Source organism: Nelusetta ayraudi, unplaced genomic scaffold (assembly GCF_046127955.1).
Source record: "Nelusetta ayraudi isolate G7.1 ecotype Tasmania unplaced genomic scaffold, CSIRO-AGI_Nayr_v1 ptg000016l, whole genome shotgun sequence".
In the NCBI taxonomy this organism is placed as follows: domain Eukaryota; kingdom Metazoa; phylum Chordata; class Actinopteri; order Tetraodontiformes; family Monacanthidae; genus Nelusetta; species Nelusetta ayraudi.
This window is the reverse complement of record NW_027466066.1, coordinates 2220585-2245634: the sequence shown is the minus strand read 5'-3', so window position 1 is coordinate 2245634 and position 25050 is coordinate 2220585. Positions and strand designations below refer to the sequence as shown.

General features: G+C 44.5%; 3 protein-coding genes across 4 annotated transcripts; 2 read left to right on the top strand and 1 right to left on the bottom strand.

Annotated features, from left to right (window-relative positions):
* Positions 1-8517: 8517 nt before the first annotated feature.
* Positions 8518-12532, bottom strand: drg2 (developmentally regulated GTP binding protein 2). Of its 2 annotated transcripts, none has more exons than XM_076023822.1 (14): positions 12409-12532; positions 12137-12224; positions 11720-11880; positions 11505-11594; positions 11362-11422; positions 11177-11267; positions 11010-11082; positions 10700-10790; positions 10471-10568; positions 10255-10331; positions 10061-10149; positions 9386-9444; positions 9241-9294; positions 8518-8886 (listed from the first exon to the last, which is right to left on the bottom strand). In XM_076023822.1, exons 2-14 carry the CDS (start codon positions 12198-12200, stop codon positions 8800-8802), a joined length of 1095 nt encoding a protein of 364 aa, XP_075879937.1. In that variant the 5' UTR covers positions 12201-12224; positions 12409-12532; the 3' UTR covers positions 8518-8799. The 2 variants fall into 2 exon arrangements, with proteins under 2 accessions (XP_075879937.1, XP_075879938.1); XM_076023823.1 differs by having other exon boundaries at positions 12435-12474.
* Positions 12533-12545: 13 nt separating this feature from the next.
* Positions 12546-14326, top strand: gfer (growth factor, augmenter of liver regeneration (ERV1 homolog, S. cerevisiae)). Its single transcript, XM_076023826.1, has 3 exons — positions 12546-12939; positions 13277-13491; positions 13644-14326. The coding sequence occupies exons 1-3, from the start codon at positions 12727-12729 to the stop codon at positions 13804-13806; spliced, it is 591 nt and encodes a 196-aa protein (XP_075879941.1). The 5' UTR covers positions 12546-12726; the 3' UTR covers positions 13807-14326.
* A 1244-nt stretch (positions 14327-15570) lies between these two features.
* syngr3a (synaptogyrin 3a) lies at positions 15571-21425 on the top strand. Its single transcript, XM_076023825.1, has 4 exons — positions 15571-15789; positions 18759-18993; positions 20505-20650; positions 21197-21425. Exons 1-4 carry the CDS (start codon positions 15688-15690, stop codon positions 21407-21409), a joined length of 696 nt encoding a protein of 231 aa, XP_075879940.1. The 5' UTR covers positions 15571-15687; the 3' UTR covers positions 21410-21425.
* Positions 21426-25050: the final 3625 nt, after the last annotated feature.

Here is a 25050-nt window from a genome sequence, read left to right as displayed (position 1 = left end):
GCACCAACTTTGGCAGGAAATCCCCCGCAACGTGGAGAGCTGGTGTGCGTGCATCTGTGTGAGTCTCAGCCTTACGGGGGTGTCCTGCTTTTTGTTTGAGAGTGAAGCAGGCATGTGTGTTGCAGCCCTGGTTGTATCCTCCCACATCGACGTCAGTCTGCCTTTGTGACCTCCTGCAACCCTCTGCCTCTCTCTCTCTCTCTCTCTCTGGTTACTTGGACTTCATCGAGCCGCTGTATCGCATCACCCCGAAGTCACGCTGTATCCTAAGTGCATTGCGTTGCACAGGCACGCAAATGTATTGCATGTCTGAGTGAGTATATCCATCATGGTGAGCATGTCACTGGTTATATTTGCAAAAGCCACCTAAACGTACCAGCGATCATGCTTTAGGGTAACCCTACCTGCAGGCTCAGTCCTGTATGAATTATGCAGGCTGGCTGAGCTGTTGCTAAACTGTGTCTGGGAGAGGAACACACACACACACACACACCTGCATACAAACACACACACAAGCCTCATAAGCACCGTGGACTTCATCTGTGTTACATCGGCAAATAAATCAACTAAACATACACTCGTGCACACGTCCAGTCAGCGTGACTGAAGTCAACATTTTCACTGATATGATCAGTCAAATCAGAATGAGCCAGCAAATTCTTGACAGAATCAGATCTGCATCTCAAAATCCACAATTCAAACACCATCCTTTGATTCTATCATCAGCACCACAGCAAATTATGTTCCTTCTGTTTCAAGACCCAAGGAACTATTGAGTATGCTTCAGGACAAACGTTACTGCTTGCCAACCTGATAACCATGAGGTCTGCTGAAATCCAACTCGGAATATTCAGACTACTTGGAATAATCATCTCCCTCCTAAATACGTATCTTCGTAAAATACAATATATTGTAATTTATGTCCACAAGTAGCTAAAATATGAAGTTGTAGTGACTGACATTACATAACTGGGGTTGTTGTGAGTTGCTTCAGAATGCCTTGACGTCAGGTCATCGATGATGCTCTGATGTTAACGTGCCGATGACCGTCTGATATTCCAGGAGGTCATCTCAGTGGCACATATGAAAGTTTAATGACTGCCCTGTGTTCTGCCTACACTGCGTGGATGAAACATTAATCGCACACCGCTCTAAATATATCACAAAGGGTGAACCCCGCCCTGGCCTTCTCCCCACCAATTTATTATAGATACGGGCCAGCAACAGGGGTTAACGGCTCTGTAGTAGGGACCAAGTGAAGAGGAGGCACCGACCAGCAAATGGAGAAACACAGTTGTTCTCTGAATACTACAATGTATTCAGAGGAACACTTCAGATATTCACTCAGTCTCCTAGAAATTGGAAATCATTTTTGTTTTAGTGATGAAAAACAGTAGAAAGCTGTTAATCACTTACATCAGTGTTACAGTCCCACCTCCCTGTTGACCTTCGCAAGGCAGCTGGATCACTGAGATTTTAGGTGAGAAATCTAACACGTTCGTTTTGCAAAGCATTGATCAAAAATGTTTTTGTGCAGTCCTATTATTCCAACTGACAACCCGTCAGTTGGAATGAAAGCAGAAAAGCATTTTTGAAAAAAGAAAAAGAAAAAAAGAAGGAAGTAAAAAGAAGAGGTACCGGCTTGGATGCTAGATGCCTGGATGCTGCAGCACTGATTGTTTCAGTACATTTTGATGAAATTTTCACATTTAAAGAAGAACAAATAAGAACACAGAGGGCTTTTATAAGGAGAAGAGATTTTGTTTTTGTTTTGTTTTGTTTTGTTGTTGTTTTTACCCCCATGGGGTTTTAGCCAGATTTGAGGTTTAGGTAAACACTGCGCTGTATCTTGGCTCTCCTCCAAACGATGCCACAAGACTCTTGATATACCTAGCAAGCCACAAGCTGTCGCTATTTGGCTCAAATGGTAGCAACGGGTAGCAAAATGAATGTAGGATCAGCTGTGACATTGGGTGGTGCTCTAATACATTTGTTCAGCGTTTGTATATGTGGGAAAGTCCCAACAAATTTGTGAAATGTTTCATTTGGGTTGTCCAGTTCCAACAACAAGCTACAACAGTCTTCACCTCAGTTTTGATGTGATGATAAGGAAAGAATGCATGTTCCCCTTTTGAGGATGAAAAGAACACGGCCAGGGTTGCTGCTCACAAAGCTCAATCTGATATGTGTGATATGTATCTGCCTTCTGGGCGACGTGGTCCGCTGACTGAGTGAGCTGGTAATGAAGAGGGCACAGAGGACAGGGCAGGAACAGGTGGAGAAAGAGGAGAGGCAGCTTGGCAAGGAGGCAGTAGGAGGAGGAGGTGAAAAGGAGGCAGAGGCGTATCGGTGAAGTGCGGATTGACCTGCGGATTACAGAAACGCTGAAAAGACGAACGGAAAGAAGGTGTTTGAGCCAGCGGAGGTGAGAAGGGCCGAGACGGTGCCGAAGAAAAATTGAAGCGTCCGGCAAATGAAACGCGTGAAAATGGGGCAGGCGGACAGAGGAAAGGTAAAGGTGCGCGGCATGATTGAGAGGGAAATTCAAAGGAAAGTGACCGATGAAGGTGAGACTCTCCTCAGCGGCGTGCCTACGTGCCAATCTTTGACAGGAGGCTTTCAGCGGGCGCACTCAGCCACACGACACCAATAAAGGAGATCACCTGAGCGGAGCCACGCCACAGAATTAACAGCTGGAGACATGCACACACGGCACGGTGACACACATTAGCGCACATACACGGCCACACATGACTCGGAGCGACCAAAACCAAAATTTAATTATGTCATTCATTCAGAAACCCTGTCGAGGGATTTCCTTTTGTTTTTTGGAGGTCGAATGAATGTTCTGACAAACAGAAACAGAAAAAGTGGACTGACTGTGGCGTAACAGTGTGGTTTATGCTGCCTATCATCACCAGTGGTCAGCAAGCACCTACTGGCGTTGAGGGCCGTCACTATTTTGCAACATGCGCAAATTGTTGGTAAAGTTGTTTTTATGGTACGCATAACCACCCTAGTTGTAGTTATCACACAAAATTGTTGCTTAAATGTGGAATTGAGGTCAAAGTTTGCATCAACTAACCTCAATTGTCCTTTTTTGTCTTCTGATGCCCGTTGATTTCAGAATTTCTTTGTACCTGCTGTTTTGTACGGAGCCCCTGAGTGGCAATTCGAGGAAAAACAAATAAAACAATTGTTAATTTGTGGCCACAAAATACTAATTTGTGCTATTTCTTGGCCACGAATTAGCAATTGTTTTATTTTATTTTTTTCTCGAATGGCCACTCAGTGGCTCCGTAGTTTTGATTTGTAGTTAAGTTTAATTCATTTTAAGGGACATTATTTAACAGTAGATCTCTTTAAACATTTTGCCATCAAGTATCCTAAATCATTACATTAGATTTTAAAAGAAAAGTGTCAAAGTACACCCATGATTTCCGCAACAAAAAAAAAAAGTATGAGTGAAACACAAAGCAGGCTGTTTCTGCCATTCTAATGCTCTCTATTGGGACTATACATGATCTTTAACGCCTCGGTTTTGGATGACTGATTGCAGAAGTAAGACTGGACCAAATGTCGGAATATCTCATCCGAGACCCAAAGGCTTAGCCTTTGACGTAAAGAAGTCAGGCTGGAACGTGTGACTGCGACACCCGGCAGATGACTGACAGGGGGAGACAGAGGGCGTAATTCAGACAGGGGAGCAGGTGAGACAAGAAGACAAGGAGGCCGGACTCAGGTTTCCTGTAAGCCTTTAAAGCCCATTCATCTCCTAACCTTCGCTGGCGGATGATCATGTGACCTGACAATAGGGAGACGGCGGCGGCTGCCACTCAGGATCAAACACCAAGATAGTGCCGGATGTGCTGCTATAAAAAGACCGGAGGGGAAGATGTTTACTCTGACCTTTCAATTTGCCGACACTAACTCCAGATGTGGCGCTTGGTGCGAGAATGAAAGCAGCTCAAAACATGCGTGAACAAGATCGAGTAAGTGCGCATTGAGCGGAACCTGTTGACAAAAGATGGTGTTGACACTGATGACTGCAAGTAAAAAAAAAAATTCAATTGCTGTTAACGGATATACATATTTGCATAAAAAACATAAAGGCCAACCATGAATCCACTGTAGTCCAGAACTTGGATCTGGTAGATGTTTTATGATTTTCAACCTGCCATCATAGCTGGTACAAGTAAGACATGAGATGAAGTTGGGCATGTTGCAATATGTTTTCTTACCATTAGATGGCCCTAAATCTTACACACTTGTCCTTCAATTATAGAAGCACATTATCAGTGGTGCACTGTCGTTAATTAACACACTATAATCTAAATTATCGAAGTGTCTTGGTAAGAAAAAAATACCTTTAATTGAATACAAAAATAGCGTTTTGGGAATTTCAGTCAAGATATTTCAGCTTCTCAGGCTTCCTTGTCTTCTATTCTATTTGTGCAGCGATTGTTAAATTATAGATTTTGATCAATGGCCAATGGTGAACAGTGTCAAAGGTGTTAAGGCACAATAGTGTGAACAGTTTACATGGAATAACACCCACACGCATAACTGCACGTACGCACACACATGAATAATTTATATTCCTGACGTCAAGTGACGTCATACTGACTGGATATGAACGGCGAGGGTTCGGGTCTTTGTGTGCTTCTGCGCTGCCTGATCACGAAAAAGCAGATGGACGACCCTAAACTACAGCCGACGGATTAAAACAGCAAACACTTCACCGCACTGACCTGCACTGTGCAAGCTCCAAAATACGCGACTTTTCCTGAAATTGTGCGCCAAACCTTTGGTATGCTGAAGCTTACCTCCACGATTCTCCAACTGACTGACGCCACTTTTCAGTTTTACAGTCATCCACAAATATCATCCACAGCACTGAGAGAGAGATGGGACACCAGCTCAGTCTGGGTGTGACTCTGGGCTTTTTTTTTTTTTTGGACTCTCTCTGCTGATGTTTTATAGTCACACACACGACACAACAACACACACAAAAACAACAAAGGCCTTGCCCACAATGACGAAGCCCATCTGGATGGACAATGGTGCCACAATGACCAGCGGCCTGAGCGCATTTTCAGTAATTACCTCGACATCTAGAGGACAAATGTACGAAAGGCGACCAGGACGGAGCGTGTTCAGGTACACCGCCACTCTTTACGTCAACCCCGTTCGCTGTTAGTGCAGCGATCAGGTTGCTCAGTGAACGTGCACTTAACATGTGAGTAGACATGCCTTGTCTCCTCCTGCCTGTGTAAACAATCCAGTCCCAGTCCAGTGTGCTCTAATTGCAGGTTGGCACACACACACACACAAAGCAATACTATCATTTCCAAACACTGCCATCTTCATTTTCTAATGTCAAGCCCTGGGAGTGCTTTGTCATCAAACACAGACAGCGTGTGTGATTTTGTGTGTCAGCCTTATCAGAGCTTGTTCACACACACACGCGCACACACACACGCAAAAGAAAACCTTGTCCTTCACGCAGGCTTTGGCATATCCATTCATCTCATTTATTTAATCTAAAATCCCTCTTGTTGTTGTTGTCGTTTGCACTAGGATATATTTATTTACTAGACCATTTTAGAGTTATATGCAAACATAGAGGGGTGTGTAGAAAGCGGAAAGTGAAAAAATACTTTCACTCAAAATAAGTTTCATTGTTCCAATATATTGCCATGTACTGTATCGCCGCATCCAGAGGACTGAATGCGCTCTCCACTCAAATTAGATCAAAGTTAAGATCTGTCTTTTGCATTAAAGGCCTTGATGACAGAGTGCGCATTCACAAAACCCTTTTCCAAATCTAAACGGCGTGTTTGCAGGGGAGACGGTGAACAAGTGATTACCGGATTCCTGTTCAGCTTTCGCAGCCCCCGCTGCTTGTTGCTCATCATGTGCGGCTAATTTATTGCCTGTGCAAACACGAGTGCAGACAGAGGGATTAAGTGGGACTGAGGGGAAAATGCACCGCAGCGCGGCCTGTTTACATTCACGCTACGGCTGATGCATGATGGGGGGATGACACCAACACAGCACAGCACTCAGTCATTGAGATTAGAGATGAAGGCATACTTGGAAAAAAAAAAAAACGGAAACTTTTATTTAAACTCTCAATGGCACTGCAGGTCAGTCTGCAGTGTTTGTCTGCGCAACCGCTCTAGTGTCGGGCGAGCTGCTTCGTGTAGTTGGTGAAGCAATGCACAAGAGGGCAGGAGAGACAAAGTATTGAACAGAACTCTATAGACACGTTGATTTTCATTCATCTGTTTAAAAAAATAAACTTAAATAGGTGTTAAATATGTGTTGCATCAGTATAAATGGAGTGTAAAATAAATGCATGTTAGCTGAAACACACAAGTGATGAGAAACTTTTCTCAGTGAGGGTTTGCAAGCTATTCATCTACCCAAAAGCCAATATTCAGAAAGTGTACTGATCCCAAAGTACAAATAAAATCACTTTGCAGGAGTCAACAATAAGGATTTGCCGCATGTTCTCCGCAGTTTAACCCCTGTGGTAACTGCCAGTCTCATGTTTTAACCCAACCGGAGGAAATGTCACTCTACACTAGAAGTAGACACTGTGGGGGATTTTTTTTGTTTGTTTGTTTGTTTGTTCTTTACACTACAGAAAGTGACCATTAACAAAGCATTACTCAGTGGCTCGTTACCAGTGTTCACTTCTTACGCTGTAGCGCTATCTAGATACTACGGAAGAGGATTAGGACCATAAGAAGAGAAAATATATTACAGAAAGTAGATTTTTATTAAAATTTTCATTTCGAGTTTTGAGTTGAAATTTCGTTAATAAAGACAAAAATTTGCGGGGGGAAAAGTCGTAAATAAAGTAGACATTTCATGAATAGAGTCAACGCAAATAAAGTGGAAATTGGCAAGTAGACTGGATGGATGGTGGATAAGCCCAGTTACCCAGAGTTAAAAGTAAACTGCCACAAAAAGGACTTGCACGTGAGCCTTTCGACTTTGTTCTCGACATTTGGACTGACTTCACGTTGACATTAATTGCAACATTTTGATTCTTATCCACGAAATTTTGTACCTTTTTTAACGTCAACTTTCGAAAAACTCTCGAAATTTGGACTTTAATCTCAATATTTCATCTTTAATCTCGAATTGGGAAACTTGAAAAATAATTCTTATCTTATTTTTGTTCTGTTGATGTGGCCCTAATCCTCTTCCGTAGAATATGAATAGTAGTAGACGAGTAGTGTGTCAGTCAAATGGCTGAAGAAGGGAGTCTTCAAAGTATTTTCTACAGTCACAAAAACATCACGAGTTACAAACAAGCAAAAGGAGCAAATAAAAAAAAGATTGATTCAGAAGAAAAACACCAATTAAACAGCAGTCGTTCTTATGTACAATGTCCTTACACACACACACACACACACACACACACACACACACACACACACTAACAGCCGCACCATATGGAGCCAAACAGCATCAAGTGTCATGCCTGCCCTGAACAATGGACACGCAGGTGATATCGTACCTTTGTTCTCTTTTCCACCACCAAGTTATCCCTTCATCACGGCCCTTCTCCTCTTCAGGGTTATTCCCAAGCAGAGTCTGTCCATCCACAGGCCAGTGCGGCGAGGCATCCCGGCGGCATCTCCCACTCCCAGGCCGGCCTCGTCATCCCACGGTACCCTCTCTTCCTCTGCCAGAAGCCCTCCTCTCTTTCTCTCTCTCGCTCCCTTGTCGCCCTCTCCTCCGCTGAAGAGGCGCTCGTCAATATTTAATGGGGGCCATTGTGCCGTCCTGTGCGCGACTGAATGGGGAGCACTGGCTCGGAGTCCGTACTCTAAGGGCAGAGGCGGATAGGAGCGTTAAAGACAGCAGAGACAGACAGCTGGGCGGCAGGTGACAGGGAGCAAGACGCGGAGGTCACTGACCCCCCCCGACCTGCTCGGCACCAGGCACCACGGTGCTGATGCTCAAGTGAAGGGAGTCCTGTGACAGAAGCGGTCAGCACAACATGACGCCAGGTGATGCAGGCTCGGTCGAGTGTACATGTGAACATATTACATGAAAGAATTAAACCAAATAGCCAGACAAGCAAGGACAACTTACTCCATCTCACAACAGGCTGTAGTCGGGTAATCATCATTAACAAAAATTCTAAATCCGACTGAACTCAAAGAGCGATAGAATAAGTAGTAAGAGCTGCAGCTATCAATTATTTGGTGATTGACTCATCTACAGATTATTTTTCTTTAATATGAGTTATAATCAAAGATTTTTTTTTTTTTTTTTTTAGTTAATAACTCATTTCAGCTTCCCATGTAATCACGCTATTAAAATCTAGGTTGTTGACATATTCAGTCTAAACCAAGGTTACAAAAACAATTTGCAACGAAAAAAATAATCTAATATTTAAATACAATTAAACCGTTATTGCTGAGCTGATCAATGCAAATGAGTGTAAAACTGCTAAGACAAAACAAACAAAAAAAAGGAGTGGACTCAACAGACTTTAAAATTTTATGGACTTTATTCTCTCCACCTCCATTCCATCACTTCCTTTCACAATGAGCGTTTCTTCTGCAGCTTGAACGTCCACAGTCGGCTAATATTCCTTCCTCCTCGTTATCTGGTGATTATTTCTTTTTTTTTGGATACAAAATTAGCATGATGGCTATTTTCATTTTATTGGATATCTACTGTACAGTGAGGTTGTTTTCCATTTTCATTTGAAGTCCTCCAGAACTGTCCCTTATCCCGTCCCTGTCCCCTCTGGCCAATCAACACCGTCTTTTACTTCTTGACAATCTGGATGACGTCTTCGTGCTCCATAATATGCGTCAGGCCGACCCTCTGGGGGCTGTACTTGGTACTGGTTCCCTGGAGGACAAAAAGGTCAGCAGGTATCAGAAGCTTCCATCTTGTATGTACTTAAGGAGGACAACGAAAGTAGATTCCCAAACTAGACTTAACTAGAAAACCGTATTTAGTCTCATCATCAAAAAACATCAAGAGTGTGTTGTTTCATTTAAACATTCAACTGGTCGCTAAAAAAAAAAATTATATCTCCGTGATAATTTTGAAGAGCATCCAACAAAGGTCATAATTTCAAGATCCATATTCGTATCAACATGCAGCTGTTGATGCTGCTGGTTCAATATGAGCAAAGGGTCATTCCGCTTTAAAAATTGAAGTTGAAGCAAGTTCAAGTTTGTCAAACTGGAGTTTACTCACCCAAACCAGGGCATACTTGAACTGGCTGGCTAAGGTCCTGTGAATTCGATGGCACTGCAAGCATTTCAGACAGACGAAGAGAACGCAGTTATCATTGATGGACAGGTACACACGTGAAAACCCGGAGCATGTTTGTTTTACTCACCACGTGTTCTACACTCGCTCCTCTTCTCATAATGATGGCGTCGTTAAAGTCTGGCCGCTCTAAAGGGAAATACATTTTTTTTTTTTTAGAAGAACTGCACTTATAGCAATTCTACGGAAGAGGATTAGGACCAAAAGAAGAGAAAGAATGAAGATAAGAGGTTGTTTTTAAGTTTTCAAAAATTGAGAATAAAGTTGAAATTTCGAGAGTAAAGTCGAAATTTCGGGAATAAAGTTGACGTAAAAAAGATGACATTTCATGGATAAAATCTAAATTTTGCAATTAATGTCAACATGAAGTCAGTCAAAATGTCAAGACCAAAGTGGAAAGGCTCTGTGTCGCCAGTTTCCTGATTACTGTGTGTGAACCTTGTGGGATACACCCGTCTTCGGCAATTTACTTTTAACTGTGGGTATCTGGGTTAATCCACCATCTATATCCTTAATCTCAAAATTTACACTAACACTTTATTCACAAAATTTTTTTCTTTGTATCACTTTGACTTTATTCACGAAATGTTGTCTTTTTTACATCAACCTTTATCACGAAATTTTGACTTAAAACTCCAAATCAAAACTTAAATAAAAAATATCCTTCCTGTAATATTTTTTTTTCTCTCCTTGCGGCCCTCTTTCGTAGTATTCTGACGATTGCACGTGACAGTAGAAAACAAACCTCCTCTTTTCTTGGTATAAATGCAAATCAAGGCCAGGTATTCCCACAGCTGCTCCAGGAGGTAATCCAGGTTCAACTTCATGCCGCAACTAAAATTCACACATGGACAAAGCAAAAATGAAAACCACAGCCGCATTGATGAGCGTCTACACTGAACAGCATCTCCAAAATAAGACAACACACAAGTATCTGACCTGACGACGACACTGTTGGGTTTACGGGCCAGGCGGTCCACCTCCTCAATGGAGATTTGATCCACTTTATTGTACACCTATTGAGGGCACGGATGATAAACAACTGCATTACTTTTACTTTAATGATTAAAAAAAAAGAAGCTTAAACTTCAGAAACATCTGAGTTTAAATTCAACAGCCGTGCCTAATTCACAATAAACATGAACGCTGACATACATATAGACAAGGCATGTGAACTCTGTTTCCAACAATGACGTCGATGAACTCGTCTGGCGTGCTGTCCTCCCTGAACAGCACCTCAGCGTTGAAGATTTCTGGGGGCGGAGTTAAGAGAAATGCAAACTATGCCGTGGCTGGACATCAAGTCCATGCGGATGGCAAAAGAACAGAGGGGTCACACATTTGTTTGCTTTCACTGTCCGTCTCTTGCGGAGCAAAAGGATACTGTACTCGTGAAGAATGAGTTGAACGAGTTTCTCTGAGCAGTGGGTGAGAGGAACCGTGGAGTTGTAGGAGAGGCCGCCACCTTTCTTGGGCTGCGATAAAAAAAAGCAAAACATGTTAAGTCAAACTGATTCTCAAGAGTGGAAAAGATCCCAAGCTTGCCAAAGCAAATAAGTATTAACCAATAAGTATTTTTGCAACTGGCTAGTATCGTGGTTCTGCTCAGACGCATTCCGCCAGGAAAAGAGAAACAGAAGTGAACTATTCGCATTGCATAAAAAGGCAAATTAATAATAAAACATGAACCGTACCTTGAAATAAATATTTGGCTTTTCCCTGTTGAGTCTGATGCCCACTGACTCCAACTCCTTTTCTAAAAGTTCTCTAGATGAGAAGACAAGAAAAAAAAAAAAATCCTCACCACGATGACATACATGGCAGTCAAGCCAACAGTGAGGGTGAGGGAGGGGTCACACACCTCTGAACATCTCCTTTCGTGGCATCCAACATCATGATGACGACGTCCGCTGTCCTGGCAACAGCGATGACCTGCCGACCTCTTCCCTTGCCTAAAAGTGGTTGGGCACGTCATAAACTTGTGTGACTTTTCGCTTTTATTTCTCATATAACAGTACAATTTCAAAAAAGATGTCTGTGTCTTACCCTGGGCAGCACCCTCGATGATTCCAGGAAGATCGAGTAACTGGATATTGGCCCCTTTGTACTGAGGAGCAAAAGATGTGTCAATAAAATATTGGTCTCTTCCAGTGTTCAGTGTACAATGATGTTAATCTACAATGACGTACCTCTATGACTCCAGGTATACAGGTGAGGGTGGTGAACTCATAGGATGCTGCTTCGCTGGCCGTTGATGTCATCAAACTGAGGAAGGTGGACTGCGGGACACAGAAAACGGATGATTTAGACGAGCTCTTGATGAATTGTTACAAAGTGTATTCATTTTGCCACTGTCAATCTCACTTTAAACCCATGCCAGGCAACACTTGTCAGCGTAACTTACCTTTCCCACAGAAGGAAAACCAATGAGGGCCACACGGGCATCTCCCGATTTCATAACATCGAAGCCCTCGCCTTTGGCCCCAGCTGACTTGGAGGGCTCCAGGAGCTGAGCTCTGTATTTGGCTAGCTTGGCCTTCAGCAATCCCAAATGGTACTCAGTGGCTGTCAGATTGGATTCAAAATGTAAAGTCGAGGAACGGATATTTCACAAAAGCAGTTACAACTTATTATAATGAAACTGTCAAAGTAAAAAAAATAATAATAATAAATCGTCTAAAAGATAAGAGTTTGGTTCAAGTTAGCTTTACAACTACGAAAATGTTCTTGAACTCAGATGACTGCTCTCCTGCCATACACACACACAAAGCTGACTGCATGTCAACGCTAACAATTAGCTCCACTGCAGGAAATCTTTTACCTTTGTTTTTCTGAGTCCGAGAGATTTCTCTCTCTATTTCCGCGATCTTCTCCAAAATACCCATTGCGGCAGTTCAGCCGGGCAACAGCTAGAGCGAGAGGACAGAAGAAGAAAACGCAAAAACGTGTTATCACACAGTGGTTAGCTTTGCTAGTCACTATGCTAACAAATGGGACAAAACGTCAGGCGAAGTGGCTTAAACAAAGTTTTTTTCCAGCACATATTTCCAAACATGCATTCGCATAAAAACAAAGAAAATGTTAACTGCTTACAAGAGTGTGGGAATACGGATATTTACACTTTGGCAGGTCCTACACTGAGCTACATACACAGGCGAGTGACATCACAAACCGGAAACCGGTGCGTTCCCGTGAAAGGTCCGGGTAGGTACAACTTTGTGGAACGGACGTTATAAGTGTAGAACCTTCAGGGCTTTCCATCAACAAGAGGAAGTGCTTTCTAAACATGATTCTTGACGCGTGTTTGTGTTAAAAACAACTGGAATGCATTCGTTCCGACGTAGCAGCGTTTTTAAGATTCGGATATCTCTGACGTGTACCCGCATCATCGTTATTGGGTAATAGGGAAACATGGCTGCGCCCACAGGACAGAGGGGATCACACACCGCCGAGCCGACTGGCTTTGAAGGTTTTCCGTTTTCAGTAGCCGGTAAACCACCTGAGGAACGTCCCGGCAAAGAACAGGAGCAAACCGGAGAGGTCAGAAAGAAGCCATGCAGGGCCTGCACGGACTTTAGATCGTGGATGAAGGTCCAAAAGAAGCAGTCGACAGGTCTCGCACAGGTGAGTGTAAGGGCAATAGGTTGGCCCTGATGTTTTACACTACTGCTAAATAGCTGTACTAGTCTGGAGGGGGAAGCAACTTTATTTTCAAGCTTGATCAGGACAATCAGTTTGGTTTTTAATGTAGTGTAAAAGATTATAGTAGCCATTGGATGTCGCCATGAAAAAGGTCAGCAATCTACTCCAGCTGTTTCTATTGGGAAGTTCCAAAGGGACACACTTTCCTGGCATGAGGAGAGAATCGATGTTCCCCCCAAACCATTACTGACCACATTAGTTGCAGTTCTGTCCGTCGCTTGAATTAGACTGATTACATTTGACTGTACGATTTTTCCAGGAAACTAAGACTGCAGAGTCTGAGCTGGAGCAAGATCCTCAGTGCCCATTGGACAGGGGGGAGTTGGGCCGGAACACCTGGTCCTTCCTGCACACCATGGCGGCGTACTACCCCGACCACCCGTCCCTCGCACAGCAGCAGGAAATGGGGCAGTTTATGAACCTTTTCTCAAAGGTCTTCCCCTGTGAAGAGTGTGCCGAGGATCTCAGGGGCAGGTCAGACCACAAAGCTGCCCTTTTTTAGGGTTTAATATGTGGAGTTATGGCCTATCTGCATTTCTACTTTTTCCACGAGAAGCTGGCGACTCCAGCCGTCAATTTTGGATGGATTGCAGTCAGTTTCTAACAGCGCCATTTCCTCCCCACAGATTAAAAACCAATCAGCCAGACACCAGGAGCCGCCATGCCCTTTCTCAGTGGCTCTGTGGTATCCATAATGACATCAACGTCCGGCTGGGGAAGCCCGAGTTCGACTGCTCTCGCGTGGATGAGAGGTGGAGGGATGGCTGGAAAGATGGCTCCTGTGACTAAGCTCAAAGCTAAGTGGAGCACATCTTTCTATCCAGTTTTGTCTCAGGTTAAACCTAATAATACAACCTATAGTTGTATATATAATCTACAGAGGCATCTACTGATTTTTGTTTTTCTGAATTGAAACAAAGTGTTTGAACCTGGTCTTTTTTCTTCTTCTTCTTCTTTTATACATCATAGCTGATGCCTCTTTACAGATGTGTTTTTGGCACCATATGCTGATTTGTCCATGAACCATGCAAACACCAAACAGTGTGTAATTTAATTTAATTTAATCTAATTTAAAAACCTAATTATGAAACAAGAGTGTCAGCTTCAGAAATTATATTAACTATATCAAGGGATCATGCTGTGTTTGTGCAGAACAAAAAAAAAAAGGAGTCTGGTTCGTTTTCTGTTGTACGTTTTCTCTCTTGGGCCACGATGTGTGCTATTTTCTGTATATCTATCAGTCAAACTTTATGTATAATGTGTAATGATCTGAATGTAATTAAAGTGGAAAGCTCTATTTTTAACAACACCTCAATAGTGTTCATTTTATCTGACTCTTCTTCCTGTTCCTGTTGGACCGAAGCAGTTAGTTTTGGTTGACTACACTGTGTTGACTCAAATGCATTATGTCTCGACATGAACCTTTTAAAATACACTAGCGGGCATTGGTGAGTGTCTAAAAATTTGACTGCAATGTCATTCGATGTTTTCCTTTAATTCCCTCGAAGCCTCGACACTGATGCAAGTTGTTTTTAATCAATTATCTACCAACTAATTTTCTGTACTGAAGATCACATTGGGATGATAAAAGGTTGCTGTTTTTTTGTCTTTAAATCATCAGCAACAGGCCTAATCTCTCATTAAGGGTTGAATTTCTTCCTTTTCCAATATTAGCAGCTTTTTGGTCGAGCAAATACGCAGATTAAACGTTAAATCATCATCAAACAATTGTATTTTTTTTTTCCTTGTCACCTGATCAAACGCATGCATGTTGTTAGACTACAGGCAGACTTGTAAATTAAAGCGCCCTCTAATCATAAATGGTACCGTAGAGTCCAGTTGGCTCTGAGTGTAGCTGGCTGTCAGTGAGTTGATAGATTGATATCCCATGATAAGAGACTCGTGATCACTTTCCTCTACAGTATGTGGCATTTAGCACAGGGCATTTGTCACAAGACGTTTCCTGGTCTGAAACTTGCAGAGAGGATTTATTTATTTATTTATTTTTTTTTTGAAAAATAATTTTACTGTTTAAACATGCAGAATCGCGTGTGTGTGATGTCAATAAAAATAGATGGGAGCATGGGCATGTAGATGGGACTGAATGAGTGAAAGCACAACAGGTCTGTGTGTGAGGTTTTTTGTTTGTTTGTTTGTTTGTTTGTTTTTAGTATTTCTTACTAATGGATCTCTTTAAACGTCAAGATATTTACCATTGAATCAGATGACATTTATTTTTCAACTGAACAGAACCATGCACTAGCAAAATCTAAATAAATTAACCCAGACCACTCGGATCAACGACTCAGACTCAATTCAATCGAGCCGACAGCCTTCTCGGTCTGGTCGAGGCGCGGTCACGTGGGCCCACGCACGCACGCACCCCACAACGCCCTCCTCTCTCCCCTTCAACGCGGTGCGCTGCTTGCTGCCGCTACGCAGGCCGCGCGCATCGCTGGGTGCGCGCGCACGCGCAGGAGCCGTCCTCCTGTAGAGCGGACGGCAGAGCGGCAGCGCATCCGCACACACACTCACACACACACACACACCGCCGTGGAGGAGCCGGGAGGGAGCGTGGTGGAGCTGCGAGGAGCGCACAGGCACACAGACAGACACACAGGCAGACAGACACACACAGGGAGAGAGACGCACGGCGGCGAGAGACAGAAGATGGAGGGAGGGGGATCGTTCGGAGCGGGCCGAACCGGGTCCAGCGTCGACCCGATTGCCTTTGCCAAGCAGCCGCAGACCATCCTGAGAGTGCTGACATGGGTGAGAGCATTTTTTTTAACCCCCATTTTATTTGCTGCGCTGCTGCTGCTGTATGCGAGTGATGATAATGATGATGATGATGATGATGCTTTGCTTGTGTGTGTGTGTGTGTGTGTGTGTGTGTGTGTGTGTGTGTGTGTGTGTGTGTGTGTGTGTGTTGGGGGGGGGTCCTCTCTGTTGTTGAGTCCCGTGACGTAGCCTATTCTCATCGCATGGAGAGGGGGTGAGGGTGGTGGTGGTGGGGGGGTAACAGAAAAGGCCAGAAATGCGGCGATAATTGATCGAGCTGGGGTGTGTAAATGGAAACCATGGGACGCACTGTGCCTTTTTCCTGGGTGTGTGTGTGTGTGTGTGTGTGTGTGTGTGTGTGTGTGTTTATACACAAATCGCACCGTGGAGGGTGTGGAACCACCGAGGCCCGGCTCTGGTTTTCACCCCCCACCCCCCACCCCCACCGACCACATAGCTGATCTTAAGGCAGATTGTTGTTTTATTTGGCGCACCATGTCATTAGAAAAAAAACATATAAATAGAAATCTGGTCATAATTGATTTTTACGCGCAAGCCAATCCGTGCAGCAGACCGCAGCTGGAATGGCTTGAAAATGACTAATTACTCCCCGCTGCTCGTCTCATCGGCGTTTCCCCGACCACCGTCGTTTGCTCCCCCTCCACTTCTAATTCACTAACACACCCGTGCGTCGAAGTCATTTTAAAACACGCTGATCCCATTTTTTCTGCCCCCCCCCCAGCACCAAAAAAAAAAAAAAAAAAATCTCGCTATTTTACCCCCTAAACGGCCGTCGTCAGTCATCTCCGCCCGTGATTGGCCCGCCGCCGTCATTACGCACGCAGAGCCACGCGCGCGTCGTGCCCTGACGTTTGATGTAGCGCGTCACCTCTGGGTGACACGGAGAAGGTCTTTGCCGTCGGAGGGATCCGTGAAGCGCCCGCAGCGAACACCGGCGCGCGACGCCGAAGGTTATATTTACGCGCGGCGCCCTTAAAAATAGCCACCTGAGAATTATTTCGGAATGGAGGGGGAGAGAATCCGGGTGTCTCACGCGCCTTCCGACCGAAGGACACTTGGTTACGGACGTGCAGCTCAGTCGGCACCACGTTTTATAACCCCAGTAAATCACGCAGCATCATCTCGACGCTCATGTGTGCAGCTGCTCCAACCTATCAAATGGAAGTGACATCACGGCGCTGCACAATAATGTTATTTTGTACGTGGGGTTCACGCAACATCTCACTTTGGTCACGTATTGCGGCATTCCGTTTAATTAGCGACATGCGGTAAACATCACTGATGTTTTACGACAAGGGAGCACTTTAAAGGCCTAGTGTGTGAGGTTTAGCGACATCTAATGGTAAGAAAGCATATTGCAAATGACGCTAATTTCTTTATTGATGTGGATTTTTTTTTTTTTTTTTAATGTTCCATGTCAAATCCTTCTTATCCCTGCTGTGGGATCATGTGACCAATCATGCAACCTCAGCAGATCCAAGGTCTAGGCGACAGTGGGTACATGATAGCATGGCGGGGGGGGGGGGAAATGAACAAAATCGCTGCAACAAAGTATGTCTGACACCCCATGGTATTTAGATCGTTTTTTGACGTGACTCTTAAAACACTGAGAAAATGGATGAAATACAGCCATTTTATTACTTGCTTACTATTAATATAATTTCTTCAAGTTTCTTGAAAGCTTAATGGGCCGCAAATGGCAAATTTAGAAGTTACCTTTTCTCCTGTCTAATAAAAACAATTTCATCTTAATTTCATTTTATTCAAATTAGCTTCTTTTTAATAAGTAATGCATATGTAGACTTTCACGTGCTTATGAAGCCGCTACATAGTCTACTTTCATGATAAGGTGACGCAGAAGATCATAGAATCCTATTGGACTATTGAGAAACATTCATAAATTCTTAGTCATGGAAGTCGTACCTGGGGTCAGCTCCTTCACGACATGGCGTGCTGCTCTGGGATCTCTCTTCTCTCTCTCTCTCTCTCTCTCTCTCTCTCTCTCTCTCTCTCTCTCTCTCTCTCTCTCTCTCTCTCTCTCTCTCTCTCTCGCTCTGTGAAAGAAAACCGAAATGAATAATCTTGCTGAGTTACCAGGAAACCACAGTGTAAAGCAAACAAAACAGGTTGTGAGGATGCCACCACGAAAGCGAGGGGTTTTTGTGTCCCCGTCGATATGAGGTTCGTCAGAACATACAAGAATTTTTTTGTTTGTTTGTTTGCTTGTTTGTTTTTCGACTCTTATGGACTGGATTTGAATTTGAATTTGAACTAAGCATACGGTCTTTCCGACAGTCACCTGCATATGTGCATCTCACATTGTGTTGTCGGCACTCGTGATTAGTTCACAATGTGGGACTGGTATTATCCCTTTGTTGTCTCCCACCACCACCATCATATGACTCAAACCCTTAAAGAGTGTGTGCGTGTGTGTGTGTGTGTGTGCGTGTGCCTGTCACATGGCCCTATTCTGCCACCGAGGGTTAGTCAGCTGATCAGCCTCAGCATGTGAGCTCACAACAGAGGTAGTAGGAAGAAATGCAGGGAATAAACTACAAATCAGATCACATGCAATGGGGGGGGGGGGGGGGCGGCCTTTTAAGAGGGAGCGAGCAGCCAATTGAAACGAGTTTGCTCTGACGTTGCCTCGGGATGGCGCCGTCGATGATGCATTCTTGAGGGGAAGTCAAGCATTCACCTTTTGAGTCAGTCAGAGTGGGGAAGGGCGGGAGGGAGGAAGGGAGGGAGATGAAACGAGGTTAATGCTCAAAGAGACGCACTGGAGGATGCGTCCTCCAGATCCTGCCTCCAGCGAGGCGGCAGCAAACATTCTCGGCCCACGGAGCGAGTTGAGCGAACGTCGCGTATCGATCGTTTTTTTGTTTTTTTTTCTTTCCGCTCCCCCTCAATTTCTCACTCGTTTACGTTCACTCCCGTAGATATTCTCCCTGGTGGTGTTCGCCTCCATCGTGAACGAGGGCTACATCAACATCGGCAGCGAGCGCCTCTACTGCGTCTTCAACAAGAACGCCGACGCCTGCAACTACGGCGTGTTCGTGGGCCTGGTGGGCCTGCTGGCGTGCACCTTCTTCGGCCTGCTGGACTACAAGTTCGCCTCTATCAGCTCCATCAAGGACAGGAAGAAGGCGGTGATGCTCGAGATTGGCTTCTCGGGTAAGGACAGAGCCATGCGGGGGGGGGGGGGGGGGGGGGGGGAATAGCGGAGTGACATTCTTTGTTCAGGTCACATAAGCCTGAAAAAAAATAAATAAAAGGATTAGCCTCCAAAGCAGATAAATTAACTAGTTAAACCACTGAGCAGTGATCATGGCCTTGCGGTCCTTAGCTGGGACTCTTGTGTTATCAGAGTTTCGTTGAGTCGCCCCAACAGCACCTCTGGGAGGCTCAACAGTGATCTCTAGCATCCCATAACTCCGCCCCTAATGCAAGTCATCACCGCCCCTCACGCAACATTTCTTTCCCTATCAGGTTTTTGGGATAACTTCTAACTTCCTGTCCGCCTATCAAACAGCAACAGAAGGCCCAAGCTCCAGGAAGTAACACGACCTTCACTAGCACACGATATCATCCCCAGCAGGTATACTCCTGCTCCTGCTGGATAGGTCCCTCTGAAATGAACAAATAGCATGACACGCCATTCCATATTCCTGATTTTTTTTTCCTAATGTGAGCTCTGACATTAAGTTCATTAAAACACACTGTGAGAATGAAGAGACAACCTCACCTGGGTGGCCACATGGTCTAACGCAAAGAAACAGGCCCCTCCCACGTCTTATATCCCCTCCCCCACTTCCTGGATTTCCAACGCAGGTGGCTGATTGGCTGACCAGGCCACCTGTTGTCTTCTACTGAAGACTGGTAGGCGGAAGAGATAGAGAGAAAAAAAATAGTTGCTGCATTTCACACATCCACCTTTACAAGCTCCAATCCAAAGCTCTTTTGAGCTGAAGCCAATCAGCTTCTCTCTTGTTCCAAGAAAACCAAAAAGGGATTTGCTGTAAAGCTGCTGTTAAAAAGCAGAGGATGATGTAGGAGAAATACTGGAAGCGGCTGACTGCCTGCCTGGCTGTCTGCTAACTTAATTTTCTAGCTCAGATCATGAACAGCGTTTATGCTGTACTCCTGATTAACTTTTTTGGCTCAACATTAAAATAAAAAAAGTCAGCTGAGGGTAAAAATGATTTAACTGGTGTGCTTTCAACGTGGTACGCGGAAGGCTGGTCCCATCATTTTCCAATTAGGATTTAAAAGGTCCTTTTTTTTTCAAATTTCAGGGGTGCGGATATGGAGGGTGGATTATGCAGAAACAAATTTTGGAAATATTTCAACTGGCACATTTAGGTTACAAGGCATCCCAGAAATGTTCAAGTTTTTGTGATCATGTTGGAAAGGCAAGAATGAACGGTTTAGGGTTTCCCCCAAATTAAAAATGAATTTAAAAAAAATACAAATTAAAGGCAGCATACTTGAGTCACTTCTCTATTTTAAGAGTCTTTGCTCGAACTCAGGAGAAATGAAAGCTGTCACGTTAAATCAAGTCAGTGCAGATATCAGAGTGGGTGCAGTTTCCAAAGGGAACAGAGAGCACCTGGAACGCTCGATTCACATTTCCTTTTTTTTCGTCCACGTCACACTCTCTTTCTCTTTGCTGCTGTTATTCGCAGGTTTCTGGACCTTCCTGTACTTTGTTAGTTTCTGCTTCCTGGCCAATCAGTGGTCTCGGACCACGGCCGACGAGTTGCCACTCAACCAGGGCGCAGACGCAGCCCGCGCTGCCATCGCCTTCTCCTTCTTCTCCATAATCACTTGGGTAAGAGCGGACGCAGCCGTGTTCTGGACTGTGGCTCTTTGAGCCTGGTGTGGCTCAGAGGGCACGTGGGTTTATTGTCAATGGCAGAAGAGAACCAGTGCAGTGGAAGCAGCAGATTTCTTAAGGCTTCAGGAGAACAGAAGTGAACCCTCTTTTAGTGAGGATATAAATATATTAAATAGCTTTCTACCGCGGCATAGAGTAAAATACAAATTATGGGATGGTGGTAACGGTTTTCTTTCTGCACGTTGCAACAAACTACTGCAAAGGGTGTCGAACTCAGATACACAGTCAAAATTTAAGACTTGGACAACATTGATATTTATTTAAAAAATAAAAAATAAATCTTCCTCTGAATGGAACAGTGAACCTTTTTATATGGGCCCAAACAAGCTTTGCTTCAGCCTGAACAAGCAAAGCCCACAGGCCAGAGTTTGACACCTATGATCTGCTCTACTGCGTCACTTTTTATCCCTTAATAAACATCTTCTCATTTGTCTCGCTGTCCCAAACTGACACCTCTCTCCTCCACGTTGCCCCCTGCAGGCCGGGCTCACAGTGCGCGCTGTCCAGAAGTACCTGATGGGCACGGACATGGCCCTGTTCACCACGGAGCACATGGACGGCGCCGCGCCCAGCCAACCCTACCCCTCCAACTCCCCAGTAGGTGGCACCACCACTGAGACCACCGAGAGCTACCAGAGCCCACCCTTCACTGAGAACAACGCGGCGCCCACGTACCAGGTCCCCATATACTAGAGGCGGGTGGAGGCGGCGACGGTGGTAACTGGGGAGGGGGGTGAGGTGGGGAGAGGAAAAGAGAGAGGAAGTCGGTTCTCGCGATGTTTCACCTGCATTTGTTCATCGGTCGGGGCCGAGTGCCCCAATCTTCAAAGACGGCCTCTCCTCCTTCGTTTCCTGCTCTGCTTTTCATTTCATTTTTCTTGACATTCCAGCTTCGACCTGCTCTTTGCTAAACGTGTAGCTCAAGCTCGTTTTTTTCCCCCACTCACGTGCCCAAAAATTAGATGGGGGAGGAGGGGGGTGAGGGAAAAGGCGACGAGAGAAGGAAATGCAAAAAGAAGAGGCGTCTTTGCCCAGATCACACACTTTTTGGAGAAAGGTGAAGAGAGATGGAGGGGAGTCCACCGCCAGGCAGTCTTAGATAACTGGGAAAGGCGCACGGGGCGCTCTCGCACGGCACCTTCATCTCATTCTTCTCCCTCGCTCTCGTGTCCCCCTTTCATGCCAAACAGTGTGAGGATTTGCTTTCACCATTTTTTAAAAAAATTATTTTTCAGCAACAGTCCGGTCTGGTCTTTCCTCCATTCCATGGTTCCCTGCTGCGTTTCCCCCAAGTGATCATGTGTATCGAATCTGCATGTTTCCAAACTTAGACCTCAACTAAGTGCCATACTGTACTGTGTGTCTCAGACAGTGACTTGATTTAGTTAGATTTTCACATTAAGGAAAAAGAAACAAAAAAAAAACGACAATGTTTAGTGACCAAGTGCAATATCTCACGTTCTCATGTAGGTCTGTAGGTATATGCTGTACTGTATGTAGGATAGTTCCAGCCAAGAGCTGGGGACACTGTCTCAAATTACACACTAGTATCTGAATTGTACTAACAAATCTCAGGCAAGTTTTTATATTAAACTTGTTAATCGCTCGTTGACAAATGACATTAGTGTTTAAAAAGCCTTAATATCAAGTATATCGAGTTTTATGACCTTCCTAAAAATCGGGCATCACTGTTTAATCGTCCAAAAACCTATATATAAAAAAATAATAATAAATTGCCAATTTATTGGTACGAGTGTAAAATTTTCCCTCGCTAATTACTCTCAAAGTTCATTGGGGAGAGCCTGATGCACAGTCAATCACCTCTCGTTATTTCTCTGTCAAGCTTGGATGGGTTATTGATTTGTCTGGAACACAAAGTCTTAAAGGAGCCAGGGGTGGGCCAGGGGTTCCCATTGTGACCTTAATGTTTCTTTTGAAAGAAAAAACGCCAAAAAAAAAACAAACCCAAACAAATCTCACTCAGCCGCTGGGTCTCTAACCCAGGAGACATCCGTGTGCCCGGAACCCTTCCTCCCCTCCCGCCTCATAATCCATCTGCTGTACCAGGGAATGTGTGCAGTGAGTTCTTTGAGACAGTGTCCCGTGACGAGCGTCGTGTGTGTTCTAACTTTGTTCGCGACTTGTGGAGGGAGTAGGGGGGGGGGTTCTGGCTAAGTCAGGTCTGTTTACATTTACGTTTTTAGAAGCTGCCAAACTGCCCTGTGTTCTTATTGCTGTCTACTTATGACCACGTTTTTGACTATGTTGTTGGCGTCTCTCGGGTTCTGTGTCGGTCACGAAGCAAAGGGGGCAAACTTTTATTCCCGAGGTGGAGGGAAGCGCTGCCTCAGGCGGGGAAATACAAAAAAAAAAAAAAAAAATGTGCGGGACTCATGATGGTTAGCGATGATTAGCTAGCGATGGCTAGCCGGCGCGTATTCGCCTGTCCATCCCGGCGGAAGGATTTGGTGGACGACGGTCACTTAGGTCCCTGTGTGTAAATAGCGCCCTCGCCCAGTCGTGTCAGTGTGTAGCAGCTGTCAGCGTCACGCCTCATGTTCGCTCATCATCAGAGAATCTGTAGTTTTTTTTGGTGTGACTGAGTCGACAAGTGCAGCGGGTGGCATGCACCAGAGGTGCGCGTATGTGTACGTTTATGTTTGTGTAAAATGTGTGCGTGCGTGTGTTTTTAGTTGAATTTTTGTGGTTTGTTGGTTTTCCTGAAAGTGTGTTGTCAAAAAAAAAAGAAAATCTTTATTGCCAAGGAGGGAATCTGTTCCGCCACTTAGCCCTTCCCCTTAAAGTTAAGAAAATGCTATCAGTGTCCCTGTTACGATATCTAAATGACTAAGGCTAAAATTGATAGGTATCCTGAGCCAAATATAACGTTTAATGATAGTGATACACAATTTAACGGTAGAACGCCTTGCCTGCTACCCTGACTGATTTGAAACAGTGCCCTCTGCAGACCAGAGAATGCACTGCAGGAGTGTGGCAATGGCCTCTCCAGAGCTTAGTAATCATGATAGTAATGCATGAGGTTATTGTACAGAAGTCACTCAATATCGAAGGGTGTGTAATTCTCGAGTTGACACTAAGATCTTTGTTTTTTGGATAGTGAGATTCAGTTATCAGTGAAGCTAACGCTATTCTTTTTTTTTAGCTAATGATTGGACTTTTTAATTTCAGAATTGCAACAATGCACACTATAAAACCTCGTGTTCTGGCCCGGCCATGGGCACACATCTCTCAGTGTGCACTCATCTCAAGGCCCCAGGCAGAAAAGTGTCCCACAACGCTGACTATGTAACTTAAACGTCCATTACTTGAGATGTTGTAAAGAAGTCCAAATGTGACCCAGGTATTCAGGGCTTTGAGCTCCGCTAGCAGAAATGTCAGCTGACAAATTTCAGGCTTTGGCCCTATACGATCCCGCTGCAGTGCCAAAAGGAAGAAGAAAAAGGAAGAAATTTTCAAAGTAAATACTTACAATAAAGCCAGTCTTGAGGCAAATGGAAAGCATGTGAGCATGACTTTTTGTTTGTTTTCGATATTTATTCCCCGGACTTGATGTCACCAAGTGCATAGCCGCAATCGTACCGGAGGTTATCAAGTGAGGGATGGAGTTTTACTTTGGGTGAGGGTCTAACTGCCGGGTGCCGCTGTGCTGCTCGGCCTTCTGGGAGCTAAAGGCACAGAATTGCGTAAAGGACTATTTGTGGTAATGTTTCAGGCTTTTGCACAAAGGCCACGTGCTGGTAGGTCCAAGCCTAATATGGGATGGACTCTGAGCGAACAATGGATTTGATCATTGACACCTTTTTGGCCATTGGCTGTGCATAACCTTCATTTCTAAGTGGTCTGGCCAGGCTAGTGACTCTCATGTCAGCAAAACTACTCAGCTCGTTAGGCTTTATAGATAAGCTACTGCCAAAAATGTGCCCCGGCGAGGATAAGAAGCAGGGGCATGACAAACATTCAAATATTTGGAATTCGACCCTGCCAAATACGCAACACTAACAGATTTAATTGGCATAGTTCCGATGAATGAGGGGATCGCAATAATTGCGTAATCCGTGTAAATTTGACCTAAGCAACTTATTGCAGTTCTGGGTTAAGCCAACATGAAACGCCACCGCATAGTCTTTTAAACGCATTACTGGGCTGAGGTGAACAGTGGAGGAGCCAGTACAAGGTAGTTCGCTAGAACAGGTAGTTACGGTTGCTGTCAGATCAGGTTGTCCTATCGTTCACAGTGCTTCAGACTCTTCTTCAATCAATGTGGTAGATGACGACGATGATGATGATGATGATAATAATAATATGACAAGAAA